Source organism: Mycteria americana, chromosome 16 (assembly GCF_035582795.1).
Source record: "Mycteria americana isolate JAX WOST 10 ecotype Jacksonville Zoo and Gardens chromosome 16, USCA_MyAme_1.0, whole genome shotgun sequence".
NCBI lineage: Eukaryota > Metazoa > Chordata > Aves > Ciconiiformes > Ciconiidae > Mycteria > Mycteria americana.
In genome coordinates this window covers 11,070,106-11,091,270 of record NC_134380.1, presented here as the reverse complement: position 1 = coordinate 11,091,270, position 21,165 = coordinate 11,070,106, and the positions used below count along the sequence as shown (strand labels likewise).

Genomic DNA, 21,165 nt, shown 5'->3' with positions numbered 1-21,165 from the left:
GGAAGATTGCTTCACTACCCACCAAACTGCAAACTATTCACTTGCTGGAAGGCAGCTGAAGAAGCATATTGCTGGGTTTGCTTCTAAACAGCTTTCCTTTTTATTTGTTGACACAAGCAATAAAAAATTGACTCTTTTACTAATCTGTGTGGAAACAAAATCCGTTATCACCATTTATATAGTCCATTTAGATTTAAAAAAGAACCTATATAAACACATGTTCCCAAAGGAGAAGACAACTTGCCAGACAACGTAATACACAGCATACTGAGTAGCTAAAAAACATAACCGTCATCAAAACAGGCATGATCTGCCCATGCAAAAGCAAAATTCAGGAAATATACCATAGTATCTTTTGTGTATAAGCTACAGATACGAGTACCCGTCCAGTATACAGACACATATATTTCCATATACAAAACCTTATATACGTGACCCCACGATCCTGCTCCTGACCTCAGAGAGACTCTCACACGGAGGTGCCCCGACACTGGCAGGGCTCCCCGGGGACGCAGCAGTTTTTTGGTTTATAGCCAAACGCAAGCTCCACGGCACCACTTTGTAGCTGGGTGCAATAACCATTAAAAAACACTCCATGCAACAGCCCCTCTAATTCAATTTCCAGAATGCAGACTATTTCAACTACATAAATAATGTATTAAAGCCTAAAGGACCGTATATTTGTAGAAAGAAGGGGTTACTGGTTGAGTATACTGTTACGGAAACATGCTTCAGTAGTAATAACGATTCTCTGAAACACACAAACCCCAATTTTCCTTCTCCTGCTCTACTGTTTTTAACAAGCAGTGACAGTTAAGTAACAGCTTTCTGTGTAAATTCCATACTGGGCCTAAACGCACCCGTCGTCGCTGTGGTTAGGGTACCTCGCTGTAGAGGCAGTTATTAGCAGCGAACAATGAGGAACGACGGGGGCTCCCCTACAACGCGAGCGCCCAAACATATGGAATATGTGCAGAACACTTCTTTTTGGTGTGGAGAGGAAGAAAGACAGTGTGAAGTCATTCAAGCGGAATGATAACTAAACCAAAGCCAGATCAAAGGAAGGAAGAAGAAAGACTGAAATGTGAAGCTGAAATATTTATTGCCTTCAAAACATCATCCCTATCCTGTCCCCGGGCACTTTAATATTTCGAAGTTGTTAGAAAGCATTCTAACTTGTTTCATCATTTCAAAGAAATAAAGCCAAAAATATAAAGTAGAGAACAATTTTGTCTTTCGTTGCCTGATCTTTAGTATAAGATGAGCTTGTCTTTATGAGAAAAAGCACGAATCCACTTATAAATTGTTTACAGTTCGCATAATTTGAGATGTTAACATCAAAAAGCTGGTCTGCATTCTTCAAGTAAGCTGTAACAATGAATGATATTTACAATACAATTACTATTTTAACCTATATACTTACGTTTTAAATAAATCATGAGATAACATTAACAAATGAAACCACTACTTAAACCCGTTAATGAATTTAGAGTAAATAATATTCCAGGTGTGTATATCACACTTCTGTGAAATAAGAAGAATAATGCATTACATTCAAAATTAATGGCTCACAAATTAACTAGACATTGGTTAAATACACTAATAATTATTATAACTATTTCTCATTATAATAATGACAGGGAACCGTTGTGCTAGGTGCTATGCAAACAGAATAAAAACAGCAACTGCAAAATGATGAATGAGATGTGGGTTAAAAGGCTGGGCAAGCGTTGCAAGTGTGGCTGGAAAGGAAAACGTTATAATTTTGCTCAACACTGCAGAAACTGTCTACAAGATTTAGATACACCACATATATGAAAGGCCACAGAGGCTCGGTTATCAAGAGAGGAGGATTAGAACAGAGATTAATAGTCATGGCTTTTACATGCTGAGATGACAGCTAAACCTCAACAAGGAGAACATGGAGGGGAGAATTAGAGAGACAGGTGTAGATAATGGCCTTGATAAAAGGAGACAGGACCGTAATTAAAAGGTGGACCAGAAAGTCAGCAGCACAGATAGTAAATAGATTCATGAGATACCCAGAGAAGAGGTGCAAAGAAGGAAAAGATAGGGATCAGAGAACAGTGCTGTGGCACAGAAAGCTGGAGGGTGAATAAGATAAACCATCTGAAGGACAAACTATGGGAGAGATCACCGAGCAGAGGAGGAGAGCCAGGCAAGAAGAATCACTTAACACTAACAAAGAACAGCCCAAGATGTGTTATGAGTGACAGAGCCAGCAGTGGTTGGCAAATCAAAGACGACGAGGATGAAATAACAGTATTAAGTCTGTCTCCAATTTTTCCAATACAGAATTCTAAATGAAACATCTAACTAATTACTTCAGCTTAAAGCATGCCAGGTTTATTATTTCAAAGAGGTGCTGATAAAAACACCCTGGGTCAAAAAGCCTTTAATAAAATAAATTATTTCCCACTAATCCTGTTTCTCTTCTACCCTTAGACAATCATGACTACACCACCAAATACCAGTTTTGAATAAGCAAGTAAAGAATCCAAAAAGCAAGCATCTCACTCGCCTATACAAGGAACTACAAGGATACAGTATTCACTCTGTCATTCAACGTATTTAAGGTAACTATTTTTATAGCTAAAGTAATTGTACTATTATAGTTTAGGATTCAGAATAATAATATCCATGTTGTAATGGACAATGTAGTAACTCAGTCCTGAGGAATGATGAGTATCTACTCAGCTATCAATTTCTTCTTTCTAAGAGGCTGGGTATGGTGGACATGGATTTTCACCTTTTTTTTTTTTTTTCCCCAATAAAAGTACTGTTTGAAATATTAATTCCTCAATGAAGGTTGGTTGTGTTGTTGATGAAGCTGGAGGAAAGTTGTAAAAAGTAGAAGTAAGCTTAAGATTACCGAGTGTCATTGAAGTCTAGCAATCACAATCATCTAGCACAACAACAAAAGGAACAAAGTCATTCCTTGTAATGTTTTTGTAGACAGTTTTTAACTGACCCAAAAAAGGTGACAGCCTGAAAAGTTTCATGCTTATTAAAAACCAGTAATTGAATTCAATCATCTGTAAGACTTTCTTTAGCCAACTGGAGGCTCTTCTCATTTCACCAACGTTTTGGGCACTATACAGTCTTGAGATATACTGCACTGAGTCTAAAAGATACGCTCATGTGAAAGGGATGCCTTTTGGAATAACAAGGGAACAATTCTGACATTTGTGTTAACTACTTTTATATTCATTTAGTGAGGTCAAAATCTATAGCCCTTAACTACATTAATTGTTAGAATAGCAATTTACAGCAGTTTAGCATGATACACTGATGCTGTTCATCTCACAAGGCAATACTTTTCATTTCATACAGCTATATATTATATTGAAGCATTTTCACAGTTGATATCATTAAAAAGATGTCATATGATATCTCTATAACCATCTGAGGGACATAACGGTCCCATAGACAAGGATTAAAAATCAACTGTTACTTTTTTTGGTACAACCGAAGCTTTCCTTTAAGTACATATTTCATTATTGCCAGTAGGTCTCCAGAGAAACTGGTGAAAGAAAATGAAAGGCTGTAAATAGTTAATAGAACACTTTATTTTTTTTCTTTTAAGTGAGACTATTAAATAAAGCTACCACATTTTTCGGCCCTCTGTTCATACTTTACATCGTGCCCCCCAGCGTGCGGGTTATGTCAGCGTGGTCACTAGGGCTGCAGGAATGTTTACAATATGCTGGAAACTTTGACTGGCTTTGCTCTAAAAGGTTGCAGATGCTCAAACAGAGCACCAAGTGGAGAACAGCTGGCTGGTTTTCCACTGATTCTTAGAGGAGAAAAAAAAAAAACCCCACACCAAAAAAAACACACAGCCCTGTTTTACAGAGTAAAATTATATCCAAACTCTTCAGCCACTTAACATTACCACTGGTTTTGAATCACAAAGTTCGCTTTTTGCATCATACCGCAACTGTTGCAGCAAGACAACACTAAACATTTTAATAAAAGAGAATGATGAACACAACGAACATGAGTATAAACTCTTAACAATGTTCTTTATTGCAACATTTGGAATTAAAGACAATGCCTTCTCATATTTCTTTAATTATTTCCGGCTTTAAATAGTAATAGCTTTTCCATTCCTACAAGAATTCCTCCACACACAAATACTTCATTTTCAAGGAAAAATGGAATTAACTACAGGAAAACAGCTACTCTTAGGCAATTATCCTAAAAATATTAACAACAACAAGTAATTATTCAGAATCTGGATTCAACTTTGAGGAGCAAGAAAGGAAAAAAAAAGAATCAACTTGCGGTTAAAGCTATCACTCCATTTATTTATTTATCATTGTATTGATGATTATCGTGCAGTTGTATTTTTCCGTGTGCAATGGCATTTATGACATCCACCACTACAGGAAGTCCACACAATACAATCCATACAATAGTATTCTGAAGAAGCTGTTTAAAAATAAGTTCTCAAACCATTTGGTATCATTAAGTTCTCAAAATCACTAACTCACAGGTTTTTAAAAGTACAATTCCTGTATATTTTGAAAATCCAAATTTAACTTTTTTTAAATACTGGGATCCAACATAAAAGTAAATGCAAAATTATGCAACTGTAACCTGCAAAACAAAACGAGATTATATTCACTGCTATTTATTCTTTCTCCTTCTGCCATCTATTTTTGCATTTTTATTTATCCTTACCTTCATCTGTTTCCCTCTTTATTAGCTCAGAAGCATTATATATACCATTTATTTCTCTCAGATTTATGTCCTCTCATTTCTTTTACATTGTCCCTTTTGCGATAATACAGAGAAAAGAAAAATTATATAAACACCATAGGAATTTTGCAAGAGATTAGTAATCTCAAAGACTAAAAGACCTCACGTAAAACTTCTGGTGCTAAAATACATTTTTATGTATTCTGAACAAAGCAAAAAGAGCCTTTCAGTCCAAACAAATCTGGGCCTTCTCTTTGTATATCAAAGAAAACTATACAATGAAAAATGAGTCATTACACAGCCATTGCTGTAGGAAAAAGTAGAACAGAGATTCTGCAAGGCACCATCTTGCTCTGTTCCCAATGTTTGTTTTGTCCCCATTTCACCAACCCAAGGGAACTGTAGGAAACGCCACGCAGAATGCCTGCTGGAGGAGAAGGAGTCTCAGAACAAAAAAAAACCCAAAAAACCAACAACAAACGCCCCCGCACACTGAGGGCAGCATGGTAACAGGATCACGTAAACTCAAATCTTCCACTGCACCATAGTCCAAACCAGACAGAAGCCCCGTGGATGTAGAAACGAGAGGAGATGGGAACGTCCTGAACCTCCGTGTGGCTGCAAGCCAGGCATCCCTTTTGTCAGGGATTCAGGCTGAAGTTGCAGGACAATTATAATTAGATTTCTTCTTGCAGGATGCACTGACACTAGCTTCTGCTTTTTAGTCAGTGTGATAGAAAAGCCAGTCTCCTAAGGCTTTACAAGTATCAGTACTAAGCCTAAAACCTCAAGACAAGCCTGAGGAGAGCTCCAGCTCCATTGCTCCATATATCTTGTGACAATGTCAGGCAGGGCACAAATGATTCAGAAAGGAAGAACCAAATGACTGGCAAACCATACTAGGAGATGACAAGTAGAAGCCCTTTGAACAAAGAAATTACTAAGATTTCAAGAAGAGTAACTGGGATGAAAAAAAATGTAATTTCTTTCCCAAAACAGCATTTTTCAACTTGGTTTAGTAAATACAAGTGCAAATGCATTTTTATCAGATACTTTCTACGAAACAAAACCTTGTAGTAGTAATAAGTGTACTACACACAAAAACTTGTGTGAAATTTAAAAGATATATTCATATCACTGAACTACACTTGATAAAGTCCCTAGAAATAGTGGAGCGGCGGTACAAAGGACTGACACAGCTATCATATTGGGAATAACGAAAAGCAATGAAATAAGTCTTTTTAAGTCTGCAGCGAGGAAACTCCATGGCACCATCCCCAAAGAGAAATCAACTTCTTTTCCTTGATTTTCGTGTCAAGGATTCCCAGAGAAAATACGTGCATGTACACAAGTCCTTTTATTTCTGTATTTTATTGAACATCTACATGCATCACCCTCATACCATGCCTTTGGTTGAAAAGACTTTGAAACATCTTGGTCTGCTGTCCAAACCAAATCACAAAATACTGTTGAAACTGTACGTGCATGCTTTAGAAACTGTTGTAAAAATACAAATCTGCCAATAGGTAGGAGCGGCTTTGCTGGTTTCTGGAAAGTTTAGCCCCTCTTCCCTCCCCAGAAGAGTTTTAAACAAGTTCAAATGAGGGGTAGAGAAGCAATGGAGAAAAGAGGTGTTGCTAGTTTCTTATGTAAACAAACAATTTTATTAAGTGACTTTCAATAAACCAGCTGCTAAACATTTGCTCTGTATCATCACCACTTGCAAAGTGCTGAGATTTGGCTCCATAGGAAGGTTTAAAAAAAGGCAAAGATTGAGAGGAAGAACGTTACGAAGCATTTAACTGTAGGTAGTGTGCACGCATTCCTGACACTTCCATGTTCAGTTAAAACGGCTGCACCTGTAGAGGTAACAGTTAATTTCATTTCTCCTAACGTGACTTTTAAAAAAATTGTTTCCTTCAATCACACTACGGAATAGAAGAGTAAGAACTCAGAAAAGCTATATTTCAGTAGCATAATGAAATATTAACTTGCGTATGAGACACGCAAACAAAAAAGCATTAAATCAGATCCCATACTTATTTCCAGTATGGGAGAACCATCACAACCATTATCCTGAGAAATCAGCAGCAGCAAGGTGGTCTGCACTTCCATGCGGGTGACGGATGATAACAGCCTCGACTCTTACGTATGTTTATCGTTTAGTCCAAAATCTCCATCTCAAGACAGACAAACTTTACGCGTCTATGCAGTCATAAAGCTATTACGGACTCCAGAATGGAAGTGGCAAAACCCAGACCACCTGACAACTCAGGTGGTCTAAACATATGCTGTATTCACCACTTCAAAAAAACTGTAACTACAACTATTTACTTATACAACCAAATCCTCCCTTCTTTACTGCGTCACCTTTAGTTTTTTATGTATTATTACTAACAATATATTTTACGGTTTACAGTTGGACTCCATCTTAAGGGTCTTTTCCAACCTAAATGATTCTGTGATTCTAATAACGTAAGTGAGCTTCAAACTAAACGCTGTAAAACAAACGTTTCCTCCTGTACACCCGATATCCTCCTTCATGTCAGCCAAGCTGGCAGTTATACCTCGTACACTGATGGAGTATCTAAATACTAATAATGCACACGGCTATTCTGCTCTTTCTTTGGATCATAAAAGAGATTTTTACCTCTGATCTTAAGCGACGATGTTCTAAGTTTCTCTGTTTATCAGCAAATAAACGAGGCCAGCCTTAAAGTACACGCACTTCTGCTGGCTGCAAATAACGCCTGGCACAGAACTGTGATACTTCCACGGGAAGCCTTCGGGATCATTGCTATGACTACCCTGCTAACACCAAATTCTTAATATTTATATTATGAACGTAATGTACACTTCTCATCTCCAAGGTCCTTATTGAACATGCACTCTCACTGGTGTTTCATGAAGTCACTCCTATAATTATTTCTGAAATTTTTGCAATGACTAGAAAGACTGTTGTCATAGTTTACAATGCTATTTCGGAACCAAAAGAAGCAGTAAAAAAAGGACTTTTTTTTTTCTTCAAATAGTACCTTCAATATGTCTTCAAACAATTCTGCAGGGAGAGGGCCAGAGTTCATCTTGTTCTTTGAGGGCTAATATCAACAGAGGTCATTATTTAGTACACCTTCTGTTGAAAAGAAATATAATTTAGTATTTGTGATCGATACATCAAACCGACTAAAGCACGAACAGCTCCAAATGCTTGCGTCATTTTACGAAAACAAGTTAGATACAACTTTAGAGCTTTTGTTCAGTAATTGGGACAGATATTTACTAAAAACTGCTACTTATAGACACAGCAAGAGTCTTCAGAGCCAGAGAATGTGCAGAACAGGTCCAAGATGAAGGGAGCTTAAATACTTAACCATATTTAAAACACAATTATTTGTTGTGGAAAAGAGTTCTGTAGACCTCTGTGTTAGGTCTTTAGAAAAGCGCATAAATCGTCCACCTGCAATACTACTGTTGGGAACATTATTCAAGTGTAGATCAGATAAGTCAAGTTGCTTCAAAAATGATCACTGAAATAGAAATAAGAGTAAAAACAGTCAAAGAGGCTTTAACACACACGCCCCAGCCTCATTTTTAAACAACAGGAAGGCTATGCCTGTTTCCAGTTCCCTAAATTGCCACAAGTCTCTAAGCGTCTATATTTCAATTCTTCAATTAAATGGGAAATACTTCCTTACAGCCTAGTAAATTAAAATTATGAAATAACTGGATATTAAAATATTAGCAGAGGCAAAATAAATATTTTTAATAAATAGGTGTCCCAATTTCACAGAGCAAGACACAACAGATCATGTTGAAAGCTACTCTGGATACTGTCGTATAAAGTCAGCAAGACCTTTTCTTTCTCTTCCATGTAATTTCTTCAGCAACAAATGGATACAGAATTTTTTCTTAATTTTTTTCTGTTGTATTCAACTCAGTGCGTGGTGTGACAAATTGTAATAGAACTTATATCTCTTTATTTCCTATTCCTCTACTTAAAATATAAGAGAGATAAGAGCCACAGAGATTCAGCCTATTTGTAACCCACTCTCATGACATATTTTATGCAAGCAAACTAAAGGGATTAGAGAAACAACCTTTCCCCCCAAGTAATTACACAGAAGCTTTTCAAGAACACTTTGTTATTATATAAATGCAGTTTAAATAACATTCTAGAAAAATCCTTGGAGCACTTCCTACAGTCACTTTTGCTATTAGGCAATGCCTATGACATGCATTGCTAACCTAAATATAAAATTTATATCTACAAGTCACCACCAATAGTCACGAGTATCAGAGCAATTGTTTTGCAAAAGATTTGTTTTGACAGAGATTTCTACCATAAACTTCAGAAGAATAAAAAAAACTTTCCATAAGCTATGTAAACCCATATTCAGTATGAAAACTCTGGCAACACTACTTATTTGAAGTGAAAGATACTTTTAGAAATGTGGATTTTACTATTCCACACAATGTCTCAAATCACTTTCATTATGCATCTGTGTGGATATGTTTGAAACTGCAATAGCACTGTTTGCTGTCACACCACTGGAAAAATAATAATAATAAACCCCACTAAAGTGCCTGCCACTTCCTTTTCCATGTGTTTGCAGCTGACTAGCTACTCAAGATATAATCCTGTGGCCATTTCAGAATCAAAGTGCATTCAGATCAAAGTAGTTTATGAGAAATCAGTGATGCACCTACTGGGTTCTGAGCTGCAATTCCACAAGGCATCATTTCTGTTGAAGATGGTGAACTGTATTTCACCTCTCAAGGAAGATAAGGTCGTGTTCTAAAGGTTTACAGTGTCTGCTTTAGCTTGTAATTACTTCATTTGATTCCGCAAATAGTCAAAGAAATACAGAAAAATAAAGCATTTTCACATAAAACATTAGATCTTGTGGATTCACATTAATAGCAAGAGACTGTTAAAAGCACTAATTTTTGCAGCAATGGGAAAAAAAAAAGCCATAAGGAAGCCACCCATTTCTGACACAAAAATATTACTGCTTCTTATGTATTACTTACATAGATATCATATACAAACACATACATGTAAAAGCTTAATATTGTCCAGAAACGTTGGTACTAAATTAATGGCTTCATTTCCAGAAAGTCAGCCTTGCAGGATTAGCAGTTCCTCGCTACTGGGCATGTGAATTTGCTCTTAACACTCACATGCACTGACACATCCGTGATCAGAAACGTACAGATGCAAGAGGCAGAGGTTTTGCACCGGAGTTGAAATCCGAAAGAGCCGGCCAGCAGAATATATGCTGGGCTTAGACTAGGGCACTATATTTCTGCAAAAACAATATTTTTAATCTTTAGGAGCACAAATCCACCCTGATGATTCTGCCAACTTCTATCTCCATCCAGACAAAAACAAGGATGAAAGCTAATTTTTATTTCTATTCGATTACAAAATAATTACTTATTAGCATTATTAATTCCATTATTAATCTTAAAATTAACCCCAAATCACTGGTATAACACAACCAAAAGAACAGTAGTATAGATTCATTATAATGAGTAAGCTATCTCCAAAATTAAAATATTTTCCATTTTAAATTAGGAGAGTGATGTATCATTTAATATTAGAAATCACTACATTCTTTTCAACATGCTGAATCAAAAAAATAAAATAAAAAAACCCCATAACAGAAACAGAGTGCCATAGGACATGGAAGTGACCCAGAAAGAGTACTCTACAATCTGAGTGGAAGTAGCTTATATTAGACACTTTGAAAGCCGGGAATAGGTATTAATCACTCGCTGTAGGGGAATCAGCCTAGACGTACTTTTAACCTGTCATGCGGCCTCCAGAGGCTCACCCATGCTCAGTTTTGGCCAAAGGACCCACTCACACAAAGCACAAGGTTGGGACTGGCCTCTGCCAACATCATCTTAATTTGTGAGCCCTGAAGCACCCACCAGTCATTTGGGCTCCTGAAACGTTAGTCTTTCAAATCCTAACTCTAACCCAAACATTAAACCTGAGCTTGATTACAGCTAGGGAATACCTGAAATAAATGAGGACCTCCTCAGCTACCTACAGAGCTTCTCAGCACAGTGCTGTTAATTAAAAGAAAGTTCAAAATCCACAGCACACTAACCCACTTTACAAATACTTGCCTGAAGTAGAGCACTACCATGTTTACTGAGAGCACCCACATGGGGAATGAATTCTGAGCAGCCAGTGGACTGTAAAGTCAGACTTATTTTATTAACATAAGTGCAACCTGACATGCTATTTGAAAGCCATGGAAGATAATTAATGCAAGCACATTATCAATGAATCAGATGTTAAAATACTGAAAGATTAAGTTTAGTTGATAATGATTCAATCTCCCTAAAATTATAAATAATAGTCAGTGTAAAGAATTTAAAGATTAAAAGCTAGAGTTTTTATTAATGTCTGTAATGATTTAAGATGGTCTCTATTTATGCCAAATACCTAAGAGATTATGGAAATAAAGGCAGACAGACTTCAGCCCTGTGACTTTTATTGAATAAAAGTATCTTCACAATGCCTCTATCAGCCTAGATAAGATACATTGTAACATTTAGCTGAGTAGTTTTAGCAAATAACTCCTGGTTTGTTTCAGAATAATCTGTTTTCCCTAGAAATTCTTTCCATAACTTTGAATTTAAACTGGATAAACATATGGAAATAATATTTTACATAATCAAAAATGGAAGCAGCATAACAAGAGTCGATCTTGTCATACGCGCATCTGCTGTATGTAAACCACTCCTCCGCTCAGAAAACAAACTTGTTGCATCCTAATTAGTTTTTTAATGTACAAGGTCAGCAAAAAAGCTGTTCCAAGTTAGTTAATGAAAAGTGTCTTCTGTTTGCTGCAGACCATTTCTACGAGCCTTAGCTACATTTGAAAAATAAGTATTCACACAAAAAAGAGTGGTATCAAAGAGGAAAAAATCCACATTAAAGTTGTAATTTATGGATATTAAAAAAACCCTCACAAACATCATATACTAAATCAAGTTAAAATAGAATTTAAATAAATACATATTTCAAATTTATCCTTTCCTCTAAAATAGTCCACAGCAACTAGTCTTTAGTTTGGATTATTTGCCTACTACGTATCCATTCTAAATTGAAGCCGGTTTCATTTATTTGACAGGGCAAGACCAGCTGACATCACTACTTCAATTCTGTTTTATTCCTACCACTTGAAAGTCAACAAATTTGGGTGGCTTGGTTCTTGCTTTACTTTTTTAATTTTTAGGGCTAACTAGAACCCTGAAGATGCAGCTTTACAATGGGAAGATAACCCAGAGAAATTATGGGAAGGCAGCGAGATGAGAAAAAGCATATGTTTATTTAATAAATTTGACTAAAAAATTGGGGATGGTTCAACAATTATTCCATATTCACTTACTTCAAAGTCTCTTCCAGTTTGCGTATTTTCTTTTGAGCATCCCCTCTTTCTTTATCAAGATCATTCCGGATGCCATGAATCTACCATTTGAAGGAAAATAAATACCATATTTTAGCTAAAACAAAGTCTGATTAAAAAAAGAAAATGTTACTTTAAATTATAAAAACTATTTATTTTTCATATTTCTTTTGCACTGATGTAGACGACCATCTATATATTTCTAAAATTATATAAAATCCAAGAATAAGGATTAACAGAGAGATGAAGTATGAGAATATAGCCAATAGAGCTATTTTTCTTCTTAAAATGAATATTGTTCTCTAGAATAAAGAAATATCAGTAATTACATAAAAAGGAACTAGATTTTCTTTAGATAAATACAGGAAAGCATATAGAAATCTGCCTAAAATAATGACATGCATTCTCTATGGTGCAGAGTTCCTACTTACCAATTTGTGAATACCCAAAGTGAACTACTTTTTAATCAGTTCTTACAGCAATAAAAATACCAGACGTAATGATAGTAAATAACATTAGATACATACTCAGTACATAATCAAACATCAACTAGCTGAGGGTAGATACTCCTAAGAAAAGTAAAACTTTGAGGAAAAGTGGTTTACTACTAATGAACTCCTCACCCAGTGAAATCAAACCAGAGTGCTTGAATCATTATATAAAACTTTTCATTTTGCAACCAGACATTAAAAACACCATCTGGAAATGTGGGGGTATGGCACTCTTGTATAAGTGTACAACTAGCAAACCCACAAAAAGCACCCAGACTCCTCTAAAATAATGGAGCATCTTAGCTAACAATTATTATTCCATAGTAAACTGTGACCACGTGCTGCTTATAATACAGTGTGAATCCAGGAGAATAAGCCATCTGTCACTCCAATGGATGTGGCAAGAAATCAGTCCTAGTGCAACCCAAAAGCCTCTGCATCCTCGCACAAGAGAAAAAAAAGCTGTCCCCGTCGTCCTCCTATCTTTTCCCCATCACCTCCTACCTAGATCAGCATTAGTATACCTGTTCGCTTTGAATAATCTCGCAGTATAAAAATCTTTCACATCACTAAACTTGACCTCAGCGCACAGCAGAGGATCACTACTGTCTAACATCACGGGGTCCCACATCTCTCTCCATTTCCCTTCGCTCGGCCACGCTGCTTATCCCTCTTCCTTTCCATTCCCCCAAGCAAACTGGGCATTTCCAAGTAATTCTCCTCCATGCAACTGCCGTTACACCGGGCAATATCTATACACACATATTTTTAAAAGACATTTGCACACAAAAGTGAGACAAACAGACCTCTTACAGAAATATCCTAAAAATACTCCATTACAAAAAACTTTGAGGCCCTTTCATTCTCCTCTAAATGTTTGTATTTTTCCCCAGTATATTTTAGTTACCATTTAAATTTGAAATACTGTTTTAATTCCTATTAGTATTCAATCAATGCAGAATAAAAATGGCAACTTTCAAGACCTCACAAGGAACATACCCTAGCAGTCTGAGAAATTGCTTCTCTCCCCATAAAGCAATATAGTCACAAAAAACATTGAACAAAATCTCACTCCCACTTCCTAAATTCACTAATGAGGAATAGACATTTTTTAGGAAGAATTCTTTTCTCTGGTACTTCTGGATCAAGACAGAAAAGCAGGTTCAGAATTTGGCAACCTCCCAGGCATGGTCCAAACCATGGGTTTTCATAACACTTTTTGCCAAAGGCAGATTAAGTACAAGAATTTGTTTGGCTTTTAGGATTGCTCAAGTAACAACGTGGCGATGTGACGTACTAAGCATGTTTTTCTCTACCAGATGGGGAGCACAGGAAATCCCTTACTCCCCTGCAATCATTCGCAATGTTACATGCTATTGAGTCACTACAATAAAGAAAAACATGTTTTAATAAGTGTATTGTCAGAAGCGTAAGAGTATAGTCCAATGAAAAAACACATTTAGATATGCTCTACTGTAAGCAGTTCCATGTAGGTGTTTACTACATGGAAGTCTGAATACTTAGTTGGTTTGAAAGAGCCTCCAAACAGATGGCTGTCTATCAGAGAGTAAAGAAGGTATTGCCAAAGCTGGTAAAATTATATATATTTAACAGCTGGCTCGAGAATGGCTCTCAGGAATAATCTGTCACTGTTCTTACGCTTAGCTAAATGTTTGGAAAACAAGCGGTAGATTATTTATAAAAAGCAGGTGTTTCCTTTGCCTGTAAAACCATTTAGCCTAACTGGTTCCTGATTCAGCAGATAAGCACATTTAATCAAACAGTGACATTTAGGGTTACTACCTATTATTTGTTTGATGTTTAAATATCCTAGCAGGCAATAGCCACTGTAGACTAATAAAGATTATTAGATAATGGGTAGGTTCTTAAGTGAACAGATTGCACCAGAGACTTCATGATTCCCTCACTTGAAGGCAAGCTTGGTTTAGTATTTTATGGGCCAATCTATACTATTTTATGGATTTATATCCATATATTCACATGTTCACATGTATTTTTTCTCCTCCTTTCTCAAAGATTTGATTTAAAAAATACAGTTACATCAAAATTTATGAATAGGCAAACTGCTGTAAAGTTACCTATTAAAAATAAAGGGTCTACTTTCTTGTTTACTGATAGAGAGCTACAACTTCAATATCTGTGCTTACTGGTGTAAGCAGTGATTGCTGACATGCTCTTAGCTCATGCTAAGCAGCATTCTCCCAAATGATCCTCAAAGCTCATTCAAGATTCACACAGGACAGGCACCACTGCAGAAATGCAATACGGCTGCATCCACCTTACTGTCCAGAATTGTAAAGTTTAGTAGTGTAGATGTGAGCATGTGATGGCATTTGGACTTGGTGCCTGGAAACATTACCAGCCACATTTAACCTCTACTTCTCTGCAGAGGAAGTGATGTGTTGCAATAAACCAACGTCCACTATACAGAATCACAGAATCACAGAATCATATAGGTTGGAAAAGACCTTTAAGATCATCGAGTCCAACCATAAACCTAACACTGCCAAAAACCACCACTACACCATGTCTCTAAGTACCTCATCTAAACGCCCTTTAAATACCTCCAGGGATGGCGACTCAACCACTTCCCTGGGCAGTCTGTTCCAATGCTTGATAACCCTCTCGGTGAAGAAAAATTTCCTAATATCCAGTCTAAACCTCCCCTGGCGCAACTTGAGGCCATTTCCTCTTGTCCTATCACTTTGTTACCTGGGAGAAGAGACCGACCCCACCTCTCTACAGCCTCCTGTCAGGTAGTTGTAGAGAGCGATGAGGTCTCCCCTCAGCCTCCTTTTCTCCAGGCTAAACAGTCCCAGCTCCCTCAGCCGCTCCTCATAAGACTTCTGCTCCAGACCCTTCACCAGCTTCGTTGCCCTTCTCTGTACGCGCTCCAGTACCTCAATATCCCTTTTGTAGTGGGGGGCCCAAAACTGAACACAGTATTCGAGGTGCGGCCTCACCAGTGCCGAGTACAGGGGCACAATCACTTCCCTATACTTCAATAGCTAGAAGATATCCAAATTATGCTAATATATTTTTATTTTGACCTGCAATATTATTCCAATCCTAGGCTTTTCTTGAGGCCAACATCATAAAAACCACAATTTGTCTAAACAGACAAATGTAGGCTAGGATTAGACCAAAACATATCTTGGAACGAAAAAGTATTTGACTTCAAGTCAGCAGAAGGCACTAACTCAAACCAAAACCTCACTACAATTCATGTTGCAAATGCTATTACCAAGTGACAAGTAGCTATGATCACAATTCATTATTTTATGTAATAAATTTGCCACATTTGGAAATGACATTTGAATAACACATCCTTTCAATTAAATAGGCATCTAACGCACCCTCTTACTAAAAACTGCAGGAGTTGAACATCACAACATCACTAAACTTGAAGTTTTATTTGAAACCTATTGATGTTTAAAGTCTAAAAGAGTAGACACTATTCACAAAGTGCTTTAAGATGAAGTGTACCCAGAATCAGAGACGATATCTCTGTACTAAAAAGCTGTACTTAAAATCTTCCTTGAATTTGTCCAATTATTCTTCCAACCCATGTGAAATGCTGGGTTTCCAAAATTTACTTCTTTGGGGATTTCAGAATTTAAACCTTTAGCTTCTGTATACAACAAAATTGGAAATGTGCATAAGATGGTATATTTTCCTGAAAATATTACCTGTTTTTCATATACACGCTCCAAGTGAAGTTTGTCCTGTTGAAGCTTGTATTCTTGATCCTGCAAAGGAAGAGATGTGTATTCTAAATAGACAAATCACATTTTTCTTTCATTTCAAAGCAGTCATTAAACACACACACATTTGCTATTATCTAGAACAGTCCATAAAAATTTAAAAATCCACTTTACATCATCATTAAAAAAAAAAAAATTCGACATACAAAAAAATTCAACCAACAGCAAAAATATCCACACATAACAAAACTCTCTCGAAAGTCATGATTCATGTTTCTAAAGAGAAAAAGCAACTTCTGAGCTATTAAAATGCCATTCTGTACCACATCAACTGTGAAATGAAAGTCATAGGAGGAAAAATAGATGCCAAAACTCAAACAGGATTGATACGCGATACAGATGTGGAACTCATTATCCTGAGATAGGAGGATTAATTTAAATGTCTATGGGAAGACGGAATTTGAACCAAACTGTTAAATAGCAACAAAAATAAAAACAACTTTGAAAGTTACTTAAAAATGTTTGCAGTTTAGGAAAAGAAAGATATTCGTAACTCTTCGACGTGCCTCTCTACAGTCCACTGATACACGTTTATACTGTTTCAACATGTGACTTACAACAAACAGTGAAAAAGTTCCTGTGAAAATTCTTACCCATAAAGAGATCTCTCTCAGTCATACTTTTAAAAATCAACCTTTAAGCATAAGGTGACACTATATATTTCTATGAATAAAATACATACAAAGATGCATGTTATATATAAGTGCATTTTAGTATGGCTATCTAAACATTCCAATCACCGGAAAAAGTAAAAAGGGCCGGCCCTTGAGTAAGAAATTCGGGGCTCACCCTCAGCTGTTGCTGTCTCTGATGTTCTGAATCTTGTAACTGTTGTTTTAATAGGGACACACTATGCTGTAATTCTTCAATCGCATCAGATGCCTGTAGGGATTTAACAGAAAAAGGAATTTTTGTGTTGCATTCCTCATTAGCTCTACACATACATCTTTTGCAGTTTTAAATTTATTTCTCAAAGGTGCCTGGAAATCGGAAAAAATTATCAACTTGGGGAAAAAAGCCTGTATGAGTTTACAACTCCGGATACGTCACTTCTGTCCATCTGGCAAACTTAGAAATGTAAACAAACCCACAAAAAGATAACTAATAATAAAAAAAACCTTGGCACTAACAATTGAAAGAAAGAAAAAGACCTTGTAAATTAAATGGAGTAAAGTATCATCAAAGGTCCCAGAATTCCAGTAAATAAATGCAAAAGACCCCATTTGTCCTATGGCTCTAAGGATTAGCAGATGGTATTTAAAACATGAGCCTTTTCTACAATTATTTAACTTGAAAATTAGATTAAATATATACTATATATCTACCTATGCATATTGGTAGATATCAACCTAATAAATGTTTTTTCAGAAACAAACCAGAATTATTACATTTTGGGTGGAATGTACACTTGCAGAATTTAAAAATAATTTCTTAAAAACATGATATGGAACATTATGTTAAATATGTAAGAGGCCTGCAAGACAGTCTATTTCTGGAAAAAATATCTTCCCTCATTGAAGAGGCCTTACAAAAACATTAAGTCTTTAAGCGTGCTGAGGTCCTCTGGTATCCAGAATTTTTACAGAAGCACAAACAAAATCAGCATATTAATTGTACCTTATCTGAATCAGCTATGGAAATACCACCTGTATGTACACATAGACACACACACCCCAGAATTATCAGCCAACTTCAGATGATTTTTCAGTCAAACTTGGGAATGAAAAATTAAATCACAATTTTTTTTTTAAACTTATGCACATAAATAACTTGGGGAACTGAGCATTTCCCTGGATTTATTCATAAGCATTACATTTATATTGAGCAGACCACTTAAAAAATAAACAACATTTTAATGCCTATTATACGTGGAAGCATACCTTAGCTGCAGAGAGAGCATGTTCCTGCTTTATAAAATTTGTATCAACATCATATTTACTTTGTAGTTGCTGAATGTTCTCCTCATATTCCTGTATAATATGGTCCTTGTCTTTCTGAAGTGAGCTGTGCCTACAAGTAGTAAGCAAACAGAATATGGAAATTGCTTTCATATTTTGGCATCTTACCTGCTCAGTATCAATTCTACAGAGTATGCAAGTCTGCCTGTACCACATGCTCATTGTAACAGAATGAAACGCTTATAAATAATGGAAAGATAACATACTCCTTACGATGGTCATTTGGGTCCGTTCCAAAATGAATTTTACATCAATTAATACATTTTCGTGACAACTTTCTAATGCCAATTACCATTCACTGAGTTCTTGATATAAAATTAATAATGTTTGCTTTTAGAAATTCCATATTCTTCAGTGTTAAAAACAGCCACCGCTATTTAATTACCTTGCTTTCATTTCCTGAAGTTCAGCGCATACCGCCTGGTAACGTTGTTCTGCATCAGTCTTTTCTTGAGATAATTTTTGTCGCTGTAAATTACTATTTTCAGCTTCAACAGTCAACTGCTGGACACGAGCCTCCAGTTTTTTGACCGTCTGGTTCTAAAAGAATAGGTCATTGTTGAGAAAATACCAGAATAAATTAGGCTATACCCCTGTTGTTATTCAGTAGCCTAGAGCAGCAAGGTTCTTTGGGGGTCCAGAGACACCAGAGTTACAATAGCAAAGCTGTCATCAATCATGACAGTAAATTCTATGTTGTATATAAAAAAAATAAATAAATCTTCAAAATACGGATGTCTAATACACCCACCCCACCCGCCAAAGTAACGTGACTTCTCCCCTAAGCAAAACAATATGTGCAACTGATTTCTAAACTACAAATCTTTTAAAATGGGAGAGAAGACAGATATTTCTGTGAAAAATTGTAATGGATGACAATATACGTAAAGCATTTTTAGACCTTCCATTAACCAACAAGTGCGTTATCACTAGCAATATGTACAACTTCATGCCGGAATGCGGGAAAGAGTATTGGGGGGGGGATGGGGGGGAGGAATATATATATATTAAAAATAAGATTTTACTGATCATTATGGTGAGAAGCAGCTATAAAAGTCAACTAGAAAACATATTAAACTATATAGCATCCAGTGAAATGTGTAGCTTTCTCATGCTGAAATATTCTTCCAAGTACTTTTATGACCATCATATGTTGACATAAAAAAATATATATATCTTTCAACTTTCTAAACTAAAGCAAGAAGCGACACACTTAGGTTGCTAAAGAATTATAAACAACTGCCTTTTATGTGCACACTTTGGCAAAACCACATCCAAGGTTGTAAACAATCAGATACAGTAATATCTGCTATGGATTTGGAGGATAAGAGGAACCATTATAATACAAGTGCTACATTAACTGCGAATGCTATCTAGTTGTTTCAAATAAATTAACAAATATTAACTAAATAATTCACCAATCATCTTATAAGGTAAGTATACCATCTCTATTTTATTACTGGAAAATGGAGGCACGCAGAGAAGGAGTATTGTGCACAGGAATATAGCAAATCCATATCAGGACTGAGAACGTATTCCTCAAGTCTCTGCTGGTATACCTTTCCCTAATCCACTTCTCCATATCATTTGCTTAATTACAGTGATTTCTTTTCAAGAAGTTACATAGATCTATCGAAAGTTAAATAATTTTCCAACAACTTCAACCCCTAATATAAACAATTTTTAAAATGAGCAGAATGAGAACAGGCAGGTAGCACAAGACTACTCTACTACTTCCCATTCTTCCCTAAATTTATGTTCATATGCACGGAAATGAGAGAAGAATTCCTCAGGAGGCTGGAGTCAAAAAATAAGACACAGCTGTCCTTCCAGGATGTACGTATCCTAGTTATTTTTATATTAACAAAGGTCTGAAGATGAGGGAAGAGCAAGAGTATTTTCACCCCCGTTAAAGTAAAATAAAAACTCAAACATCTGCCATCTCAAGCCAGTGCCCCAATTGTCACAGAATTGTTAAATGAGCCTGGAGTAATGCAAGAACCTCACAGAGCCAGAACGGTCACCTGAACTTTGTCAAGTGGCTCAAGATACTTCATGAACATAGCACAGCATAGAACATGAACTTTTCCTTCAACACAAAGCCACCTGCACAGTATGGGCTGGGGGGGAGGGGTTGGTTGGTTTGGTTTAAAAAAAAAAAAAAAAAAAAAAAACACCACCACCACAACAACAACAAAAATTCGTACTTAACATATTGCCAAATATCATCATTCCACCCTGGCCCCCCACCCCTCAAGGAAGTTAATACTTGTTCAATGCACAAAACCCTACTTATCAGCTCTATGGTATTAGTTAAATCGTTCAGCCAATTTCACTTGCTAACAGCAATGGCATTCTTGACAATGTGAAACTCTGAACAAGGAAACTCTGAAACACCAACAAAAAAAACCCCAAAAATCAGAAGAGAGAAAGAAAGAGAGAGAAAAAAAAAAGAAAACTAATTTCCAGTGACAGTCTAGTCTTTCATCTTAAGCCCTGCCTTGAACTCTACCTTGTTTAATTATTAAATCAGAAGCTGCTCAGCAAGATCTGTCTAGTTTTGACGGTTCTTAAATTCAATCTTGCTGACAGACTGTGTCCATTTTTCTCTGTATTTACTGTTACCTATGACATGATCTGAATGCTAAGTTTTAAATTCAACATTCATTAATAAAGGAATAAATTTTGTTTGATATCGTCTTTTCACTCATTCAATTTTCTTCATACCTCATCCTGATAAAAAGTACAGGATGCTTTCTTGAGGATACTTGTTAATTTT

General features: G+C 36.2%; 1 protein-coding gene across 5 annotated transcripts in view; it reads right to left on the bottom strand.

The window, feature by feature from the left end:
• Positions 1-21,165, bottom strand: part of CEP112 (centrosomal protein 112) — a 175,446-nt gene that overhangs the window by 111,472 nt on the left and 42,809 nt on the right. For all 5 annotated transcript variants that reach the window (XM_075519264.1, XM_075519266.1, XM_075519263.1 and 2 more), the window contains 5 exons: positions 18,772-18,926; positions 18,309-18,438; positions 17,218-17,310; positions 16,354-16,413; positions 12,135-12,214 (listed from right to left, as the gene is read on the bottom strand). In XM_075519264.1, the coding sequence (XP_075375379.1) occupies positions 12,135-12,214; positions 16,354-16,413; positions 17,218-17,310; positions 18,309-18,438; positions 18,772-18,926 (518 nt within the window). The remainder of the gene's footprint in view (positions 1-12,134; positions 12,215-16,353; positions 16,414-17,217; positions 17,311-18,308; positions 18,439-18,771; positions 18,927-21,165) is intronic.